We start from the raw sequence: 22,468 nt of genomic DNA, 5'->3' as shown, positions 1-22,468 counted from the left end.
CGACGAAGTACACTGCTGAGGGGAGCAGCGGGCGGGTCAGGAGAAGTCTGCCACGCCATGTGGTCATCTCCGGGGCAGGCAGGGATCGAACTCATGTGGAAGCAGCTTTAGCTTCTTAGTGCAGTGCTTTAACCCGCTGCGCCACCAGGGAGGGCCCTACTTTTAAGTTTTTTAGAAGATTTATTTTATTTATGCATACAGAGCTGCGTTACAGGCTAGAGGTGTGGGGGATAGAGGCTTCACCGGAGACAGAGTGGGGAGCAGGACAGGCAGATGTAATGAAATACACTGCTGAGGGGAGCAGCATGCGGGTCAGGAGAGGTCTGCTGTGGGTCAGCCACGTGGGTCAGTTCCTGGCCAGGGATAGGACTTGTGCTGCTGTGGTTGCACACAGCTTCATGAGCTGCGCTTTAACCCATGTGCCACCACAACCGTTTTAGTCTTGACGTTGTTATGTGTTTTTCCTCCTACCCCTCTCTCACTTGATGGGGTAGACACTCTCTGTGTCCCCAATGAACCTGAACTGTGAGCATTAATAAGGACGGACCAAGGAACATTGTAATAGGGTCCAGACGCAGATAAAGGACTATATAAGATGACTACTAGTCATCATCTGGACAAAACAAATGATCTTGAGGGGAAGATAGAGCCCCTGAAAATGAGGGACATGGAAATTGGTTCCTGAAGGAGATACAGAGTTGATAGTTTCTGTGGGTGGCTTATCTTTTTGCTTACTTGCTTTTTGACTTTCACTGAGGTATAAATTCCAACCTGCATCACAGTTTATAAAATTAATTTTATTCTTCTGAATGCAAAAAAAAAACCACACACACACACACACACAAATCACCAATTTTTCCCAAAGCAGAGTTAAGCATTAACACTTTGTTGTATCCCATTCTATTTCCATGCAAATTTATGTTCTCTCTTTTTTTTTTTCTTGTAGAGCAAAGATGGTATCATATTATATACAATAACTTCTATTTTGTGCTTTCTTCCCTAAACATCATAAGGCCATCTAGGTTATTTCTTTTCATCTAAACCTACTTAGTCTGATGAATTAAATCTTTCTTGTAAATGTTTCCAGAGAGAAATTCTCCATGTAGGGTTGAAAATTCAGATTCCTGCAGCAGCTAGACAAGTAATGTAAAAAATGCAGGTGTTACTCAGTGGCTAAAGCAGCAGCCATGGGAGGCCCACCCCAGCCGACCCTCCAGGTCTTCTGATTTTTTTTTTTTCCCATTTTAAGAGATACCTGTAATCTAGATTGCATTGTGGGAAATATCTTAATTATTTTAATGATTTAGTTCAAAACTGTAAAAATACAGCTTAAGCCAAGCGAAACCTGTCTGTGAGGCATATTCTGTGTCTGACAGCCGAGAGCTTCGCAAGCGTCATCTCGTTTCATCAACACAGCAATCTTGCTCATCTTGCAATTATTGGTTGAGAACCAACAAGGAATAAAAGAGTTAAATCTGGGCCCTCCCTGGTGGCGCAGTGGGTTAAAGGGTTAAAGCACTGCACTGAGAAGCTAAATCCACTTCCACATGAGTTCGATTCCTGCCTGCCCCAGAGGTGACCACATGGCGTGGCAGACCTCTCCTGACCCGCCCGCTGCTCCCCTCAGCAGTGTACTTTGTCGATCTGCCTGTTCTGCTCCCCACTCTGTCTCTGGTGAAGCCTCTCACCACCCCTGAGCCTCTGGCCTGTACCCCAGTTCTGTATGCACAAATAAATAAATCTTTAAAAAAAAAAAAAGAGTTAAATCTTTGCTCTTTTGGACCTTACATCCTAGTGGGGAGACAGGTAAAACAGTTTAAAAATATATAGTAGATCAGCCAGTGATGAGCACTCTGGAGAAAAATAAAGCAGGAAAACGAGACCGAAAGTAGACCAGGAGTTGTTATTTTAAATACTGTGGCCAGGGAAGGCTTTGCTGGCGCGGTGGCATTTGAGGAGGTCAGAGCTACGCAGCTGTGTCAGGTCAGAGAGGACAGCAGATCCAAAGGCCTCAAACAAGGGCTGGTTTGACATGTTCAAGGAACAGCAAAGCCAGAGTGGCTGGGATGGTCTGGGATGCAGCTAGGGCACTAGCAGAGGCCCCTTGTCTAGAATCTGATCAGGAAGAAGTAGCAGTCCATTTCACAGATGAGGAAGCTGGGACGCAAAGAATTTTGCCCTTGCCGTGTAGCTAGGAAACAACTTTTGAGAGGCTTTTGAACCTAGTCTCATTCTTAGCGCCAAGCATGACGTGGGCTTCATGGTGTTCCCGCTCTTTCGAGAGCTGTGTGGACTCTGGATCCACATCACATCCTCCCTCATCTCGGTGCTGCTACCCAAGCCACAGAGAATTCCAGTGAAAGAATCCTAGAATGTTAGACCCAAGTAGAACCCAGAGGATTATTAAGACTAAAAGTTTGCAGGGTTTTTTTTTTTTAAGATTTATTTATGCATAAAAGAACTGGGGTGCAGGCCAGAGGTGTGGGGGGTGGGGCGCCTGAAAGGATTCACCAGAGACAGAGTGGGGAGCAGAACAGGCTGATCCACTGAAACACTGCTGAGGGGAGCAGCGGACGAGACAGGAGAAGTCTGCTGGGCCATGTGGGTCACCTCCCTGGCCGGGGATCGAACTCATGCTGCAGTGGCTGCCGATAGCTCCATAGTGCTGCCCTCAAATCCTTGTGCCACCAGGGAGGCCTCTGGTTTGCAGTTTTTATAATTCTCAATGGTTTGGCTTTTTAGGGACCTTTGGATGTTTTCCCACTGCTCATACTGTTGTTTTCTTATTTTTTTACTGGGTTATATACATGAACATTATAAAATTCAATTCAAGAAAATATATAATCTTACATACTTTAACATATAGTTGACTTATTTAACACTTATGTGTGAGGCATGACAGAGGAAGAAACTGATGCCAAAGTGGGGAGCAGTGGGAAAACCAGGTACCTTATCCAAACCCAACAGGAGGGCAGACTTGTCTTTTAGAATAGTTGTGCATTGAAGAAATTGGGTGGGCCGTCCTTTGATGCCACTGGGGTATTTTTCATCTTTTTGTGTGCCTGCCAGTTCTAGTGAGAGATAAGGATCGGGGAGCAGAAAGCCTCAGGATTGTGCCATTTCCCAGGGTGGATACCCACTATCATTTGGTTGAAATTTTTATTAAAATAAGATGAGTGATTCACTCACATTACAGGCAAAGAATCTTTTACCAGGAAGCCCATATTTTCAAAAACAAAGCCCATGGCTTGAAGAACAGTAACTACTAACATCAATTTCCTTTCCCATCCAGTCTCCAAAAAAGTCAGACACTCCTCTGTCTCTAGCTGCCTGTTTTCCTTACCCACACACATCCATATAATTATAGCTCCGGTACATTATATATGCCCACAAAAGACAGAGAACAGTAGGAATGGCAAAGGTGGGTTCATTTGAAGAGATGTATGTGTTAACTATAGCCAGCTCTCCTTCTGGTTCCTGCTGGGTTCTTTTCTTAAGTCTGTTTTCTTAGTGGATGGACAGCCATAAATCCATCATCATGGTGGAAGTTAGCGGTTCGGAGGAGAGGACAGACTGTGGTCTTTATAAATACGCCTACGGGCTGCCAGCAGCCTTCCCCACCTTGCATACTCACAGAGAACCAGGGACCGTAGGTTGCTTTTTTCTTTTTTTTATTTTTAGTCTGTCTTGGTTCAACTCCGCCTCAGTGAGTAACTCTGTTAGCCACTGCTTCCTTTCATATTTATTTAGAAAAGAAGGAAAATGCATTTTAAGCAAACCAGATGCATAATCTGTTCTCCTTCGTATTTACTCTATGGCTACTTTGGATGGCGGAAGGCCCAGGGAAATAACAACTTTTATTGGTTTTTGTTTTCTGTGGCTTGCTTTCTCAGACAAGTTCTCATCAGACAGTTTTGCTGATTCCATCCCAGCTATCAGCCTGATTTTAAATTAGAAAGGAAAAAGGTAGTTGGAATTTTTTTGTATATACATTAAAAATGTTCATCTCTAAAGCAAAACAGGTTGCTAACTTGTGTATGGTCCTTTTAAAATTACAGATACAGGGCCCTCCCTGGTGGTACAACCGGTTACCATACAGCACTATGAAGCTATCACAGCCACTGCAGCACAAGCTCAATCCCCAGCCAAGGGGGTGACCTCTCCTGGCTCGCCTGCTGCTCCCCTCAGCAGTGTACTTTGTCTATCTGCCTGTTCTGCTCCCCACTCTGTCTCTGGTGAATCCTTGCACCCCCTGCACCTCTAGCCTGGACCCCAGTTCTGTATGCATAAATAGATAAATCCTTTTTTAAAAGTACAGATACAGACTTTTAATGGCTTAAAGTACTTATCATTTTTATTATCCCATTTCTGTTTTCTCATAGAAATGAGCAACAAGTCACCTAAAATAGAAAAGGTCTGTCAGTTTGTTTTGGGGGCTTCAAGCATCAGGAGGCCTGCTAGATCACATCTGCCCTTCTCCCTGCCTAGAAGGGCCATGTGATGGAATTGCTGGAAGTAGATTTAACAGCAGATTTAACAGCAACAGCAGCGTGGCAGCTGGCATTTACAGCAGTCTCGTGGAGTTCACTGTCTTGGTGTTTTTTATCCATGGAAGAAATGACAGCAGGCTGAGTCCTCAGAGACCCTCTAGCAAGCAAGAAAAGGACACCAGGAAGGCCCCGCCTGAGGACTAGTAAAAGGCCTGGCTTGCTTTGATTTGGCCACTTAGTCCCTTGCTGGGTGTACTTCCTGGTCTATAAGAGTGAGGTTAATACCGTTCTCTCCCTGCCCCACACATACTTATGAGGATCAAAAGTGATCATGTATCTGGAAATGGTCGGCGTGATTATGCACACTGTACAAATAAGATTCACCAGCTTGTGATAGTGAGCTAATGGGAGCCTGCTGCCTCGCAGGAACTTGGTGTGCACCTGCCTTCAGGCAGGAAGTCTGTCATTCCCTCACCAATAAAGAACAAAGGCAAGACAAAATAATGGGGAGATAAGGAATGAGATTGTGTAGCCACCCACTGGCCTGAGCTGGAGACAGTGATGAATTGGGCCTTGTTCATGCAGGTGTCATCCCACCTGTGTGCCTCGAATGCAGGAGAGCGACAAGGCCAGTACTGTTCAGAGAGCCCACCCTCTGCCATAGACCAGGCCTCAAATTTATTCTTTTTGAATCACCTTTAATTCTCTCAAAAACTCTTCATAATTATTATCATTGTTCGTACTGTTAATATCACTAGTCCCATCATTGTTACTCCTTTTCATTTCTACCTGGCTTGTTCACTGTCACGTGGCTACTTAGCTGAAGAGCCTGGATTTGGTTGAATCAGGCTGCTAATTTAGAAGCCGGGAGTCTTACCCATGAACATGGTAAGAACCACTCAGGGGGCTCTCCCTGGTGGCGCAGCGGGTTAAAGCACCACTTTATGAAGCTCTCCCAAGCCACTGCAGCATGAATTCGATCCCTGACCCGGAGGTGATCCACATGGCATGGCAGACCTCTCCTGACCTGCCCGCTGCTCCCCTCAGCTGTGTCAGTTGGCCTGTTCTTTAAATTAAAAAAGAAAGAAAGAAACCACTCAGGGCTGGGGCTAGGGGTTTTACACTGAAGCCTGGACTTTTTTTTTTTTTAAAGATTTATTTATTTATGCATACAGAACTGGGGTATAGGCCAGAGGTGCAGGGGCGCTGCGAAGATTCACCAGAGACAGAGTGGGGAGCAGAACAGGCAGATCAACGAAGTAAAACTGCTGAGGGGAGCAGTGGGCGGGTCAGGAGAGGTCTGCCGCACCATGTGGTCACCTCCGGGACAGGCGGGAATCGAACTCATGCTGAAGTGGCTTTAGCTTCTTAGTGCTGTGCTTTACCCGCTGTGCCATCAGGGAGGACCCAAGCCTGGAGTTTTAAAGCCAAGCCTCAGGTCTGCTCCTCTGGCTACTTCCTCACCTGAGCTTCACATGGGCCGTTGGCAGAGGTTGGGTAAGAAAGACTTCATTTTTATCTATTTATACATTGAGGTTCCTTATACGATTTCCATTCAAAAAAAGGCATCCTTACATAGCATAACTTCCTCATTTTATCGCTGAGAAAATGGAAACCCAGAAAAACTGTGCCCAGGATAATGTAACATAATTCTTCACAAAACTCAGGCCAAATTCTCTTCTCTGTCTCATGTGTGCCCTGGGGTAGAACAGACTTCCCTCCTTCCCTGAAACAACATGTAAACCCTCTTTCTGGTCATCAAAATCTATATGAATGAAAACTTTTTAAAATAGTACTGCCTGTTTTTCAAAGGTTGAGTGAGATTGTTCAGATCTGCTGCCTTTAAGAGAGCAGAAGTTTCCTCTCACCATTTGGTACCTTGAGAAGAGATTGAAGTTCCTTCTCACCTTAGCTCTTGTGCCTCTTTGACCATTTACTGTTCAGTGAAGAACAGGAATGGCCATAGATGTTTGCTGTAGCACCTGCTGTATGAGAATTCCACCTTGGCTCTGAGGCCTCTGTCTCAAAGGTCACAGCCTTTGAGACCCTCCTATTTCCCAGTTAAAATGTTAATTAGCACAGCTGTAGGAATGGATTAGTTGGTCTTAGATCAAAATGTAAATGGTGACACAAATGCTAGACTCAAAATAATTTTTTTAAAAGATGTATTTACTTATGCACACAGAACAGTGATGCAGGCCAGAGGTGCAGGGGTGGTGAGAGGCTTCACCAGAGACAGAGCGGGGAGCAGAACAGGAAGATCGACAAAGTACACTGCTGAGGGGAGCAGTGGGCGGGTCAGCAGAGGTCTGCCGAGCCATGTGGGTCACCTCGGGCGGGCACTGGGGATGGAACAGGCACTGAAGCGGCTTCGGCGAGCTTGCAGCGCTGCGTCCTAACCTGTTAGGCCACCAGGGAGGGCCCCAAACTAACTTCTAACATGGGCTCTTTGGGAGCTTAGGGTGCCAAGACCCTGCTCCAGTTTTTGGTGTCCAGAGCTGGCTCCTGTTTCCTCTGTAACGGGCAGCGATTGTGCACATGCCCAAAAGATTTCCGTTTCTTCCCACACCAGCGCCTCCTTCCGCAGTGCACCGGGCCTGCCCCACCCAGCCTCTTCCATGTCAGCCTGTCGTATGTTATGTCATCTGAGTTTCCTAAGACAGTGACATCCCCAGAAGCCAGTCTTGCTTGGTCCTCCAGCTCTCAACAGCCCCATAGTGATGGACAGGAAAGAGTATAACACCCCAGGGTCTGACTGATGCAGATAGGGGGCTCTTCTCACATCAGATACGGCCTCTGGCTCAGTCTCACGATGGTGGCTAGGCAGGGCGGTGTTGGCCTGAAATCCTGAGCAGATTGATCCAGACCCTGATCAGAAATGCTCACATTTTCTTTGTATAATATGAACCGTCCCTGGAGAGTTGCTCTTGGTCATTCTAAAAATTGTCATGAAATTGTGACTCTCTCTTTAATACTGCTTTAATACTTTGCATAGAGCATAGATAATGGCCCAATCGAAACAGTTACTTGGTGTTGAGCTTAGTCATAATAAAATACAAAGACTGAAGAGTCTGGCTTTCTGCCCCTGTTCTCACACACGAAACCTGCTCTGGGGAGTCATGAGCTGGCAGAGGATCACCTTAATAACAGCCCCACTGCTTTCTCACAGGTGTCAGCTGAAACCATCACTTCTCATTCCTTTTGTAAAATAATTTTCCTTTCAGTAAGCTAATTATCATTTCCCTCCACTTATAATACAAAACAACAGCACCATCAAGGAAAGAAAATGTAAGGACACCACCTGCCCTTCTCCCGGGGTTTTGCTTGACAAGCGCTCAGCCTTAGGATGTGAGGGGGCCTCCTGTGACGTGTGGTACCAAGTGCCACCGTGGAGTGAACCAGTCTGCTGTTTTCGCTCCTTCCTCCCCGCCCACTCACCCTCACCCCCCCTCGCAGAGTAGCACTGAGGAGTATTTACTCAGCTGTGGACTGGTACCAGAGCCTCGGAGCCTAGGGAGGGTAGTATGGACACAGGCAAACGATCCCTGTCCTTCCCAGCATCCCCTGGCAGTGTCCTAGCTAGGGTGAGTGTCGTTTAGAACAAGCCTTCATAACCCTTCCACAAAAGAACATGAAAACAGTTGCAGCTGAAAATTGGAGGGTCCGTCCTGGGCTGCGGTGTTCCCTGGCCTCCGTGGTAGTTCCTGTGAGATGGTGCCGCCAAGCCACAGCGACGGTTCAGGCCGCTGGGATTCCCCGTGGTCTCTTAGCATTTCATTATCTCCAGCGCTTGACCTTGCACTCGCTCCCCTGTCATCAACTAGTGGGCATTACACAGACGAGCTCAGACTGAACCCCGATTCAACCTCCCCCCCAAGCTGTTGGACCTATTCAGACTTTAGAGGAGGTTTTCTCTGGGTAAGGGACAAAGCCGTGGCCCGAGTTCCTTCTGTCTGGTACCCTCGCTGGCCTTTTCACCCTGGAGAGGGCTGCCATTCCCAGGAAGCGCAGCAGCGCGGAGTCCATAGCCACGGCCCCCCACAGCTCTGACCAAGGCCAGTGGGCACACTTGGTGATCTGCGAGAAGGACAGAGATGACTAAGCTAGCCCCACAGAGCTTCAGAGCAGAAATTTCCAAAGCAAGAAGGTGGGCTAGATGTAGAGAAAAGAAGAGATCTTCACCCCTCTTCTCCAAGAAAAGAGGAAATAAGAATGAGTTAGTCTTGAATGCAGTGGGCACAGGTAATTTCTGACTAGGCCCATTTTCTCAGCCAGCATGACCTCATCTGTCACTCTCTAGGATCAGAAGTAACCAATGATGAGCCCTTTGAGTTGGGTGGGAGGAGCTGCTTATCTTGAAACTATAGTATTCCTGCTAAAGCTGAACGTGGTGACATGAGTAACCCGAGGAGTCCTCAGATTTTCGTGGTAAAATTGGTCATGCATTCCTAGGAAAATACGTATCCAAGCTGCATGGGTTGAGCACCGGGAGGAAAGGTGCTAGATGTCAGCCAGCCCGGGAAACAGCGCACCTGCCCTGGCGTCTGCGCTCGCGGGGTCGTGAGCCTCGGAGAGACCTGCCACCTGCTGGAGAAGTCCCTGTGGTCACCCAGTGAAGCGAAATGAGTCTTCTGCATTTTCATCTGGTCACCACAGATGTTTACTCCTTTGTGCCAGGCGAGGGCTTTCACTGAGTCCAAACATGCCTTCATTTCAGGACATCTTTTTTTTTTTTTACATCATTTTGTGCCTTTTTCCATCTCAGTTGTTATCCCCATGGGCTTCCCATCACCAAATCACCCATGTGCCATCACCATAGTCCAGTTCACTTCCCACTCCCCCACTGTTTTTGATCCTACTCCCCACCCCACCCCCATAAAATGTCGCTGGCATATAGTTGTTCATTGTTATTATTATTTTCTCCCCTGGTCCTTTATACTTCAGGACATCAAGTTTTATCAGTTAATTGTAAAACTGCCAGTTATTGACCATTTTGGTAGTTTTGTTTTTTCAGAAAAAGCACTTTATGCGTTAATTGCCTCATTTGATTTTTATAATTCCATGGAGGTAGGTACAGTGGTTGTTCACTGAGGTGGGTGCCGGGGTAGCTACTGTGGTTATTTCTATGATTAGGAAACCAGGGTTCAAAGACGCGGCGGAACATGTCCAAGTCACGCTGCCGTCAGTAGCTGTGCCAGGGTTTGAAGCCAGGTGGTCTGACAGCCAAGTCTGGGCCCGGCCTTGCTGAGCTGCGTCCCCGCAGCCCCTGTCCTGAGCTCTGCGGCCCACGTGGAGGCACCTGGGGTCTAAGTGAGGAAGGGTCAGCGGCCATCTGGCGTGACGGGCCTGTCGCCAGAAGGCAAGCCCTCCACAGGACAGCTCACCCCACCTACTGCAGGAGGACTCCAGACTTTAAGCTCAGTCCTCCTCTGCCCAGCTCTGTTCCTTGGAAAATAGTTGACCTTAGTTCAGAACCCGTGTTTCCCCATGGGGATTACAACTGAGATGGAAAAAATGCACAAAGTGAAGAATGATGTAAAAAAATTTAAATATATTAAAAATAAATAAATAAATAATTAACCCCTGTTTCTTTCTAAAATAATAACAGCAAATACTGACAGTATTTATGTGAGACGGGACTGTAGTTAAAGCAGGTAACTGTGCCTGTACGCTGGTTATTAGGCCGCTGCTCTAAGTTTCTGGCATTCATACACAGCAACCGTTGGGAGGTTGGTACTTTCACTGTCGTCCTTTTATAGATGGGTAAACTGAGGCAGAGAGCACTTAAAAGATCTAGCAATTTGAAATCGGAAGCAACACTCAAAGATACTCTGAGCCCACTCTGTGAACCACTGCTCCGCTGCGCTGCCCCGGGAGAGGAGATTCTCCGGCGTGTGAAAACCTCTGTCCCAGAGCCAGGCGCACAGTCAGTGGGATATTACCAGGTTTAGAATAAGAACCCTGAACAGCTCTGACCACCCACACAAAGAGAAGCACCAATTTGTGGAGAACATTCTGATTTTGATCTTGTACCAGAGCCTTCTCATGTCTGCCTTTGAACTTTCAGGACCTGCTGGCTGATGTTTCCTAACTGTGGGGGGATTCCTTTAGAGAGGCGTCTGGTGGTACACACCACTCACCTTCCCTGCACCTGCCAGGATGCAGAGCAACTGGCAGGTGGGCTGGGATGAGAACAGTGAGGCAGCCACCAGCACAGGTGTACTCCCCACCCCCAGCGCGGCCTCCGGCCCAGCACAGTCTGCGAGCTGGAGCTGCTAGAGCTGCTGTCTTTCCTGTTGACAGTAATTAGAACCTTTCAGACTCAATTTCTCACCAGAAAAAAATCCCAGTCCGCTTGAATTGTCTCCTTGATCCAGTTCACCTGGAGCTATTTAGTTCCCGCAGTTTGTTTGGAGGGGAAAACAAGCTCTTAACCCTTAGCACATTATGTTTGATAAGATCAAGGTGCTGGAAGTGTTAGTTGGGCAAGCTCTGGAGCCAGAATGCCTGAGTTTGGAATCTAGCGTGCACATCCGAGGTTTTGTGTCTGTGAAGTGGGGATAGCAGTAGTGAGGACCAGATGAGGTAACACTGGGAAGGCCCCTGGCAGAGCGCCTGCCCACAGCTCAACCTTAGCAGGTGGTGTTATCACTATTAAGCCCCAGGCCACCTTCTCTCCCGCCCAACCTGGGATCTTGCTCAGGGGCACCAGGTCTCCTTCCTATCCCCCAGGCTCCGGTGCCTTCTCTCCTGACTCACCAGGTTATTTCCTCTCTCCCATCTCTATGTCTGTGTTATGAGGTGGGACTAGAGGATGATGAAGTCTGCTTGCTGAGGTTGTCGTGAAGGTGGTGTGAGCCCATTCCAGCCCTGAGACGCGTGCAGCCACTCTTCTGTCTCATCTCTGTTACTCCCCCAGCATAAACGGCTGCCTGGGCGGGCCTTTTGAGAGCTTGGCGCACCTTCGAGCCATGGCCTCCTCAGCAGACGGGAGCACTCAGGGCTAACTGGTGTCTGCACGAGCCTCGGGAGCCAGGGAGGCTTCTGCCTGTTCATCTCTAGGACCCTGGCCTGGACCAGAGGAGGCACAGGGTAATATTAAACAAAACGAGCACTGCCAAAGAGTATTCAGACACAGGCTTGGCTCCAGCAGCGCCAAGACAGAATAATCCTGTTTCGAAATGTAAACGCAACAGGAAACACCATCCGCCTCTCCTTCCTGTCGGGGCTCCCAGGATTTAAAAACAGAACCAAAATTAACTTCCATTGTTTCGCAGTATTGTGTTCTAGATCTCTGCTAAGTGCTTTATAGACATCATCTCTTTTAATCTTGCCTTCAGCCCTGAAAGGTAATCATCATTCCCATTTTACAGATGAGAAACTGAGATTGAGAGGGATTGAGCAATTTGCCCAAGGTTGCATACCTGGTAAATTACAGAGGCAAGATTTGAAGCTTGGCCTGTGGGACAGGAAGGGAACTGCTTCTCTTAGCTCAGAAATGTTCCGATTGGGGAGCAGGTCTTACCACTTGCCATTCTCCAAGTAGCCGTGCCAGACAACCCAGGAATATCTCCAAGGAGCAGATGCTTCTCCCTGGAGATCATCTAGCCTTGATGTTGTCTAGCCATTAGTTTAATAGAACTGCTGTCTTTCGCAATTAAGGTGATAAAAGCTATTTGCCTGCACTTTTATTCATTTCTTATCTGACTTTCTTCCTCACCTTACCGCTGGATAAGTCAAGTCCCACAAGTGGTGGGCAGGAGTGGTGTTTCTGGTGTATTCAGCATTGCCAAGAGCCTGCTCTTGCGTCAGACAAATACAAATGATGATTTTTGCAAATCCTTCTTCTGTCTTTGGGAAGCAAATATTTGAAAAACAGCAGTTAGAATAATCATCAAGAAACAAAAGACATGCTAGGATCTGGAAGCCAGGAGGCTGAGAGCAATTCTGTATTGCTGTTCTTTATTAAAGATGAGGGCTACATCCCTCTTACCCCACCGCTTTCTCTCTACCCCAACATTTTCCTTCATGCTGTGTCTCTTTCCTTCATACCGTGGAGGTAATTTAGGGGGTACATGTGAATAAATAGCCTGTGAAATGCCTTGACCCTCGTAAGAGCCGTATCAGATGCATCCACCCAAGCTTAGCTAGCCTAGAAAAGTGCTGATGGTTCAAAAGCATAGCTGTATTTCTTATGTACTTCCTCCCCCCCCCCCCCATCTCTGTAGGTGGTTCTGGAGCATGAGTAAAGTGGGAACATACTGGACCCGGTGATTTTCTCCCTTCCCTTTGCCTTTCCTGTCCCTCATCCCGCATCTGTGAGACCAGGAGTGACTATTACTCCTTTCCTTAAACAGCGAACCCTCTTGCCAGGCTCTGCCCAAGGTCAGGCGAGAGAGGGGAGGAAAGCGCACACCCATCGTGGCTGACGAAAGCCACAAAAGCCATCGTGATCCTTTGACCTGCGTGGCGCCGAGTCTGTCCCTTTGCTGTCCCTGGCTTCGGCAGTGTGGTTAGTCCAGCTCTCTGCCCCCACCTTGGATGAGCTTTGATGCAAAAGTAGTAGGAACCCAGGCCTGTCCCTGGGGATTTGGGGTTTTTGCCTTGGAAAAGCATCAACCAAACTAGCAGGGGCAGGAGGTTTGGATTCCTGTGGCTTGGGCTAACTTAGGTCCGAAGAAGCCAAGGGCCTGTGATCATCGTCTTCAGTCCCCAAACGTGGCCCTGCCCTCCAGGTACCCTTCTCGCACTCATTCCCAGTTCGGATGACTCCCAGGTGCTGGCTCATGCTCTGCCGTAGGGAGCTGGTCCCTCCGTGTTTGGAATGGTTACTGTAATCTACAACACCCGCACGCTGCTGCTGCCTGCCAGATCTGAATCTTTTGGCTTTCATACATGCAGAAACAATACAACTTGGACGTCCTCTCCCTTGGGATCCAGTACACCCCCGCACCCCGAGATTGGCCTCTCTGGGTTTTTGCTGGGCCTCAGACCCTCATCCTGACCCATTTCTCCCAAGCACTCACTGCTGGCGTGCATCACAGATCATTTAGTCACCTCAACTGCACATCTCGGGCCTTTGTCTTGGCTTCCTCTAATGGGATGGCCAGATTTCTGCGCGGGCATCCAGAAGAAGCCGGCCAGAGCAGTGCCGCATGCCAGAGTAATAAGGTCTGTGGGTTGCTATGCCATATCGCTCTCCATAGATTGCAAGACTGGGTTTGCCTCAGAACTACTTCCAGATATTCTCTGGATAGACTTTAGGCGAGTTGTGGTGAATGTTACCATGCCAGAGAACTTTAGCAGATTCATGAAATAACTCATTCCTGTAGATTTCTATACACAAGGAAAACCAGATGAAGATGGTTGATAAAGGTATCCCTCTTGTTCTCTCGTCTCACCAGGTTTATTTACTTATGCATACAGAACTGGGGGACAGGCCAGAGGTGCAGGGACAGTAAGAGGATTCACCAGAGACAGACTGGGGGCAGAACAGGCAGATTGACAAAGTATACTGACTGCTGAGGGGAGCAGCGGGCGGGTCAGGAGAGGTCTGCCGCGCCATGTGGTCACTTCTGGGATGGGGATCGAACTCGCACTGAAGCGGCTGTGGCTGGCTTGCAGTGCTGCACTCTAACCCATTGTGCCAGCAGGGAGGGCCTCACTAGACCATTTTTCAAGCCAGTGAAACTCCTTTGGCCAAAATGTTGTTAGTGGATACCTCACTCCTAGGAGAAGTTTTGTAGAAATATTGATCTCAGATTCATCCCAGGTGAGCAGCTAGGACACCCATAACCTCTTTAGAAGGGCAGCTCTACCTAGACTAGATCTAAAACTGACCAAAAAGAGAGTGGTGACCCACGTGCTGGCCTAATGAGCGTGTCTCCCTTTGCACTGCAGATTTGCTGACCATGAAAGAATATCACTGTCTGCTGCAGCTACTGTGCCCGGATTTCCCCCTGGAGCTTACGCAGAAAGCAGCCAGGTATGTCCATTGGGCTCCTCATACCAGCTCAGCCCTCTGTGCCACCATGCTTCTTAGAGCACCCTGAAAATATGCCAACAAACCAGTGGGCCATGAGGGAGGAAGCTGGCGTTTGGAGCAGGGTCTGGTTGGGTTTTACCCCAAAACATAACACTCATTTTCTGCATTTCCAAAGGGAAGCCTAATGATCCTTTGTGGTTTCTGTGGGGAGCCTTAGGGTCTGCAGAAAGACTTGGGGGGCAGTGAAGTGAAGAGGCACACACTCTGTGCACACTCGTGGAGGAAAATCCCAGAGGCTATTCTGAGAAAGGAAGGCCAAGAGTTGGCCACAATTCGTGATGCCGGGTCTGAGGGTGGAGACTGGAAAGGCAGGAAGGTGATGAAGCCCCATTCCGTGCCAAAAGGCGGCTTTCAGGATGAGTCCAGACCCGGGAAGCCTTGGCAGGAATAGTTAGAAGGCCCCCATCTCTGTGTTGGGTGTCTCCTGGACTCATTGTTTAACCAAGTGGGGTAGTTGGGCTGTGTCTTAGTTACTCCCTACTTATTTTTTCACTTATTTAACACAAAACCTGAGCTAAGGTGGCAAATGGAAGTGAAGTTAAACTCTGTTCCTGCGCCTTCCGTGGGAGGTGGGCGGGAGTGTGGGGTGTACCTTCTATCTGCAGTTAGAAGCAGCCGCAGTTTTGCCTTTGCCAAACCCATCTTCCAGACCCCGCCAGTCCGGCTCATCTAGGGGAGCTCTGCAAGATTAGAGCAGAAATGACCGACACCTCTAGCCAAGGCAAACTCCTGCAGCCATTATTAACAGCCGATGGCTTCTGGAATGGTCTTCCCCCAGCTGTGGCCAGCGTTCACCGATCCCCACCTAGAGGCTGCCTGGTGATAGAAACTTCAGACCCAGCAGAAAGCTGTGCAGCCGGTCACTTCAGTAGCCATATGAGGGTCAACTACGGAAGGGCCTAGGTCACCCTCAAGATGCTGGCTGTAAAATGAAGGCAGAATCCAGACTTCAGGGAGAGTGTGTGGGCATCAGCCTGCCATGCCAGCTCCCTCCCGGTGCCCCTCCAGCCCACTCTGCTTGTTTAAGCTGCTCTCACTTCTTCTGGAGCTCAGATCCTGACTTCCCCACAAGGCCGGCTTCTAACCAGAATTACAAACGGGCTGCTGAGGCCTGGAAGCAGTAACCCTGCAAGAAGAGGCACTGCCCTCTCCCGGCTCACCCTGGGCTGACTTCAGTCAGAGCCCTGAGGCCCGAGGACAGGCCGCAGAAGGAGGCTCCAGCGGATGATGTGTGCATAAAAGAATGTAATCCGCAGGCAGCTGTAGCTCAGCGCCTGTTCGGGGCACTCAGTCTCCACATGCGCCTGACTTAGGGCAGCAAGCACCGTGGCCGGCCCTGGGGCAGCAGGTGTGAGCTGGAGACACAGGAAAGGGAAGAGCAAACAGACCCAGGGCAGCACCCAGCAAAGCAGCTCTCAACCCTGCCCCCCACCCCCCTCACCCTGCATTCCTGCCTCAGCGGGAATCCTCAAGTCAGCTTCTCCCTAAACAATCTCCTCAGCCTCCCTGCTCTATCCTCTGCCTTCCTACTGGGGCCTTCCCTGATGGTTAACTGCATGCAGTTAGATCCAGACCTCTCCACTTCAAGCCCTACTTCATAGTTTGCCAGCTTCCTCCCTGGGGAAACGTATTTAATATCTTCAAACCTTGGTTTCCACATTTGCAAAATGGGAGTAATCAAGTCACAATAATCGAGTACGTATGTGATGTGTTTAAAATAAAGACTATTGCAGAGTAAACTTTCACTTGGAAGTACTTTTAATCTTGACCTGTAGAGCAGAGACACCCTAGTGTTAGAAAGAACTGAGCCGCTGTACCCTCAACTGAATGACCTTGAGACGCTTTAAGTCTCCCTATCTGTAAAATGGGGATACTAACCGTAACTAACTCATAGATGGCTGTAAGGCTTCAACAACAAAAAATGTAAATTGCTTACTTGCACATTGAAGATATTCAAAAAATAGTACTTTCCACTATTAAAATAATAGCATTAGCTTTACTGTTATTACCAGATTGTGTAAACTAAGAAGTTTCTGGATTCCCAGCGGCAGTACTTTCTAGCCTTCTGTCACTTCAGAGCATTCAGAAAACAATATATAACAACAAGTGAGGAGGAAGCTGCCTGTCTGCAGGCTCTGGCCACTCCCAGCTGTCCCTCCCAGCTGGGCCAAGGGAAGCTTCGCACCTGTAGCGCTCTCAGGGCCCAGGGGACACCAGGGAAGCACCGCCCCAGGGGAGACTTAAAGCCAAGCCGCTGCTGGCCTCCTCCAAGGATCCCAGTCACCTGAGGGTTTACTAAGTCACAGGTGGCCCAGGCCCAGCACCACCCCCAGAGTTCAGTGGGCCTCGGGTGGGACTCAAAAATTCATATTTCTAGAAAGTTCCCAGTGGTGGCCTGGGACCAGAGTTTGAGAACTGCTCATTCAGAGCACAGGGGCCAGTCTCATTCTGACACTTAGCCTTAGTTAGATTAAAGGGAATTCTTTCCCGGCTCTCTCTCATCTGAAGCACTATTTAACTCACTTCTCCAAAGGCCAGATCCCCTTGTAATGTACATGAATAGGAAAAGCTCTTTTATGATGATTCTGTTCTAAATACCTCTAGGCTCCAAAGGCACATAAACCCCTAAGGAATCTCATTTTTTAGACCTAGTGTTGCCCTCGCTTAAGAGTCTAAGGAGTCGTAGCTGCTCCGTGTGTCACACAGGCCTCTCCCAAAGGGGAAAGACTCGCTCAGTACAGACGCTGGACAGCCCTGGGTTCAAATCCATCCCCTGCACTTCCTGGCTGTGTCTTTGAGTAACTTCTCAGAGCCTCAGTGTCTTTCTCTGTAAAATGGAAATAATAATAGCAGCTATCTCGTCACGTTGTTTTTGATATTTATTGTTTATACCGTTTATTTCTTATGACTTAAATTATATATGATATTAATATATCAAATATTTATTATAATATATGTAATATAAATTATAATACATAATTTTTAATAATATTTATTGAGACAGTACGTGTAAAATACCTGTGACAGGTCCTCAAAAAATGTTAACTGTTTTTGAAAACTTTAAATGAGTGAATGGGAATGAGGTTTCATGCCTAGAGCCATTTTTCAAATGTTTACCAGCCTCTATCTACCAGACCTCAGGGCACGAGCAGAGGGGACAGCTTCATGCTTTCTTGGTGTCTTTGTTTCCACGCCTTCCCCCTGCATGTCTCTCTGTAGCCCTGTCTCCCCAGAGTGGCCTTGCCATCCAGCAGTATTGCTGTTCCTCAAAAGGCCTTTCCCAAAAGCTGCTACTCTCTCCTTCGCCGTTGCTCACTCACCGAGTAGTGGTGGCGTGCCCAGTATGGGCTGGCCGTTGTGCCAGCGTGGGGGCTGTGCCCGTGAGCTAGACAGATGTTCCAGCCCATGGGAAATGGACAGACACAGCGGGCAGCAGATGCTAAATACATGCAGCGCTAAGTTGCTGGGAACACAGAAACAGAAGACCCACCCTAACTGGGAAGCTGTGAAAGACTTCTCCTGAGAAAGAGATGTTGAAAGTGATACCTGAAGGATTAGTAGGAGATGAACTTTCCCTATCAGCCATCACTGATAACATCACTGATAATAAAGGCCGTGGTAATCAAGACAGTAAGGGTAGACAAGGGGTGGGTAGGAAGCAGGTCAGAACAGACACATGCTTTTATAAAAATTTGACATTAGAAAAGGCAGTATGTGCAGAGCAGTGGGGAAAGGGATGATTCAATAAGTAGAGGTGAAGCAATGGTTTATCCTCGTGGGATAAAATAAAATTAGATCCCTGTTTCATATTCAGAGTGAGCCTTACAGTGATTACAGACCTCATGTGAAATGCAAAACTGTTGCACCCTTACTGAAGAAGAGCAAGATAATTTTAGGGCTACTAGGTTGTAAAAGGTTTCTTAAACAAGATAAAAGGCCCAAACCCAATAGACAAGAATGATAAAGGTGAACGCAAACAAAACTGCATCCATCCACTCAGTCGTTGCGTGTTCACTGAGCCTGCTGCGGGCTCGGCCCTCCGCCAGGTGCCCGGACTGAGCAGGCAGCCGGGCAGAGTCCGCGGGATCAGCCTGGGCTGTCGAATCACGCGGTGCTCGGAAACCCATCAGTGTTATAAGCCAATGTTCCCTCAGTAAAGTTGTTTTGTTTTGTTTTTAGTATAAAGATTTACCTTTTTCTTTTCTTTTTTCAAAGATTAATTTATTTATGCACACAGAACTGGGGTACAGGCAGGAGGTACAGGGGCAGTGAGAGGACTCACCAGAGACAGAGTGGGGAGCAGAACAGGCAGATCGATGAAGTACACTGCTGAGGGGAGCAGCGGGAGGGTCAGGAGAGGTCTGCTGCGCCATGTGGGTCACCTCCAGGGCGGGGATTGAACTCCTGCTGTAGTGGCTGCCGATAGCTTCAGGGTGCTGGGACTTAACCCCTTGGCCACCAGGGAGGCTCTTTTTTATTTATCCTTAATTGAGATAATATTTGACAGAGCTTTTGAAATTGGAAAAAAAGGTTGACAAAATGTTAGTTCAATGAAGTATGCTAGTGGGTAACTAGGTATTTGTTACTTGGTCTGTGTAATTTTCTTCACTTAAAGAGGATTTCAGGAGGGTGCTGTCAGCAGGAAAAGCTGTCCAGGGAGAGTCAGCAATATGGGGGAAAGGCCAGGCTTCCACCAGCAGTGACCTAGTATACCCGTGAGTCTGGAGTTGAAGAGTTTGGGATAGGGAGAGGAAAGGAAGGCCTCATAGGCCCAGCATTGAATTTGGGTGTTTATTCTAAAAGTGTGAAATAGCTCCCCCCAAGTTGTAAGATGTGTTGCAAAGATAGGATAATGAGCTTTAAATGACAGGGGGTGTGACGGGGAGGCGGGGTGGCGCTTGAAGCTGTGGGCATGGCCAGAGCAGTGTTTAGGCCTAAGCTTCCGGGCCTCCTGGGGGCTGCTGGGTGCACAGCACCGCCAGCAAGCATAAGGCACACTCGAGCAGGTCCAGCTGGAGAGGTCCAGCGGCCGGGGCCTGGGGCCTGTGGTCAGAGTCAGAGACCTTATGTTTACGGCTCTTTCCTTCGAGCTTATAACCTTATAAACCTGGTCGAGTTTCCGAATCTCTGTGCTCCCAGCAAAGTTGATCGAGGAGCTTTATTACCTCACGGATTAATATGAGGAAAAAATGAGATGACAGAAGTTTGGTGTGAGCAGGTGGGGCTTGGGTTATGCAGAGGTGCAGGCCAGAGCCAGGGGACAGGGCCGACCTGGACCTCCCATGCTGAGGGCCTCACGTGAGTGGTAGCTTGTGCAGGTGCCTCAAACACCATCCAAAAAAGGGGAGATCAGGACAGGCATCTCAGGAACCCTAAAGCAGCCTGTTCTCCCCCACAGAAGGTAGCCAGAGGCCCCAACATGGAAACACAGCTTGCCGACTCGGGGAACTGCCTCAGCTGCACCCACGAAGGCCACTGGTCACGGGGCCTCCCAAAGCAGCGCAGTCAGTCACAGAAGCTGGCTTTTCTTTCGGGCCCTGGCTGAGGGCTGGCTTCCTCCAAAAAGTGACCTGGAAATGAGAGAGCGAGCTTCCGCCCCAGCACCTCTGCTAGGGAGGGTGTTGGCACCACCGACATCCTCTGAGCTACGTTTTACTTTGCTATTTTGAGCTCCTCCAGCAGCGTAAACCAGATAAATGCACACTGGTGGTAATGAGCACTTATTCTGGGGGCTTAGGACAGTGTCATAGTCACACCTCAGGAGGCCCCTATGAAACAGGCCTGACCATGGTCACCTCTTCACAGGCGAGACGAGAGGTCAGAGAGAAATGGTAACCTGACCAGGCAGGGGTGGCACTGTGAGGCAAGCCCAGGATTGCTAGCCCCTAAAGGCTGGAGCGTGGGCGCTGCTGGAGCCTCACAGGTCAGGGACGCTGACCCCCAGGGGTGAAGAAAAGTTGACAAGTCAGTAAGTACAGGCTGGAAGCGCTGGCTTCCTTGGCACTCAGGGGACTCACAGCCAGCCCGTCCCAACTGTTGGAAGTCAGCAAAGGGAGAGAGCACCGCCAGCCTCGGGATTAGCCTGGCCCCTGCCAAGGGCTCTTGGGCCATTCCAGTGCCTGCCCCGGGCTCCACCCTTGCCGTGGTTCCGCTCAGAGGCAGCCTGAACTGCCCTGCCTCATTCCGCCACAACCCCCGTCCCCAGCCCCAGGCCTGGCCTGCAAGGATCCCTCGGCGACCCACTGGGTTTGTACAGACTCTGCTTGGCAGCGGCTCCCTGCTGGCACCACTTCAAAGCAGAGGCCGCCCAGGTGTCAGAGCAGCTGGCATGTTAGGAGGCCTCTGGCAGGAAGGGGTGTTGAGCCAACTGCCAGCAACTGGAAAACAGCACATGTGGATGACCTGTCCCTGGGAGAGGCCTTCCTGAGCCCTCGGGGCTGGAGGGGCTGCCAGGGAGCCCGGCTGAGTTCAGGCTGAGGGAGCTGCCCTTGGCCTGTAGTACCCAAACCAGGGCTTGTCTCTGTCACTGAAGGCAAAGACAGGCCTGTAGCCTCCTGCCTGCCTTCTCCTGCCATTCTGCCAAGATTCCAGTGCCAGATGCCAGAACGTTCTTGGGTCAGGGCGTGAGTGTGGAGATGGACAGTGCAGCAGGCCGTCTCTGAAGGCGCCTTTCTCAGTCTGTCAGGCTTCCCCGCAGCCACAGCTCTCAGACGTTTTTCCCTCACAGAGCCAGCACTTATGGGAGAAGCTATTGGCACTGTCCCCCCGGGACAATGCTCAGTCGGAGCTGGGAGGAACTACCAATACTTTGGGGAAGTAATGAGCCCTCAGCCTTCTGCTTGAATGCCTCTAGCAACAAGCCAGTCACTCTCTCACAGCAGCCACAGTCCAGAGCATGGCAGCTTGAAATCTCCTAGCACCAATATCCTGTAACATCCCCTTCAGAGCAGTCCTTTAAGAGTCGGTCTCGGCCTTTTCTGAGCTCCGGAAGACCACGCCAGAGCCTGAAGTCTGACTGAGCATCAGGGATGTGAGCGGCCGGGAGCCTTGCGGGTAGAGGCACTGGCTCATCTGGGTGCATGAGAAGGAGGGACCATGGGGAAGAGCTGCAGGTCGCTGTGGCACAGGATGGAGGCTGCAGCCTGTGAGGGAGATACAGGTCATGTGGGTTCCTACGTCAGAATAAAGGTGGGGATCCTGTTCCAAGGGTAGTAGAAGCCTGTAAAGGACTTTAAACAGAGTTGTAAAATGGTCAGATTTGCATTAAAGAAATACATCGTCCTGACCACAGTCATTCGACTAGGAGACCAGCTGGTTGCAGGAAACCCAGCAGGTCACCCAAGAAGAAGAGGTGGCGGTGGGCGTCAGATGGTGGCTGTGGAAGGGGGAAGAGGTCGGGGATTCCAGAGAGATGGCAGGGTTGGGACTGATAGGACTGGCCTTTGTTTGATGGGAGTGGCCAGGTGCCTAGGCCCCTGGGTCATTGGCCAAGCCCAGGAGTGAATGATGTTGCCAGGAATGAAAGCTAAGCGCCCATCTTGCTACTCACAATTAAGAAATGCTCTCCATCCTTTCACGCTGGGATCCAGTCACAGGTCCCTGGGAAAAGCAAGCCCCTCGTGTCTGCCTCCCCCACAGCCGCTAGCCCCTCCTGACTTCCATAAGGAGCAGCTGGCCAAGGGGGCCGGCCATGGACAGTGCGGCCCGACAGCCCTGGTTCTCCTGCCCTAGAATGGCGTTGCTCTCCCTTGTCCAGTCCACAGCCGCCCATCTCAAAGAGAGTGTCGTGTGCACAGCCAAGAACTGCCCCTGGCAAACGTGGCAGCCCAGTCCTGAGCTGGAAACACACCCCACTTGCAGCCCCGAAAAGATGCTCCAGAGACTGTCTTCCAAGCCCTGGTGTGGCAGGGCCTGTCTATTAGTGAGGATCGGA

General features: G+C 49.4%; 1 protein-coding gene across 5 annotated transcripts in view; it reads left to right on the top strand.

Moving 5' to 3' along the window:
- Positions 1-22,468, top strand: part of LOC101629986 (chromosome unknown open reading frame, human C11orf49) — a 136,808-nt gene that overhangs the window by 104,324 nt on the left and 10,016 nt on the right. For all 5 annotated transcript variants that reach the window (XM_004682852.2, XM_012725417.1, XM_012725416.1 and 2 more), the window contains one exon: positions 14,391-14,475. In XM_004682852.2, coding sequence (XP_004682909.1) covers positions 14,391-14,475 — 85 coding nt within the window. The remainder of the gene's footprint in view (positions 1-14,390; positions 14,476-22,468) is intronic.

This window comes from Condylura cristata, unplaced genomic scaffold (assembly GCF_000260355.1).
Source record: "Condylura cristata isolate star-nosed mole 26May11 unplaced genomic scaffold, ConCri1.0 scaffold00015, whole genome shotgun sequence".
Lineage (NCBI taxonomy): Eukaryota > Metazoa > Chordata > Mammalia > Eulipotyphla > Talpidae > Condylura > Condylura cristata.
Note: the sequence above shows the minus strand (reverse complement) of the source record. Positions and strands in the feature narration are given on the sequence as shown.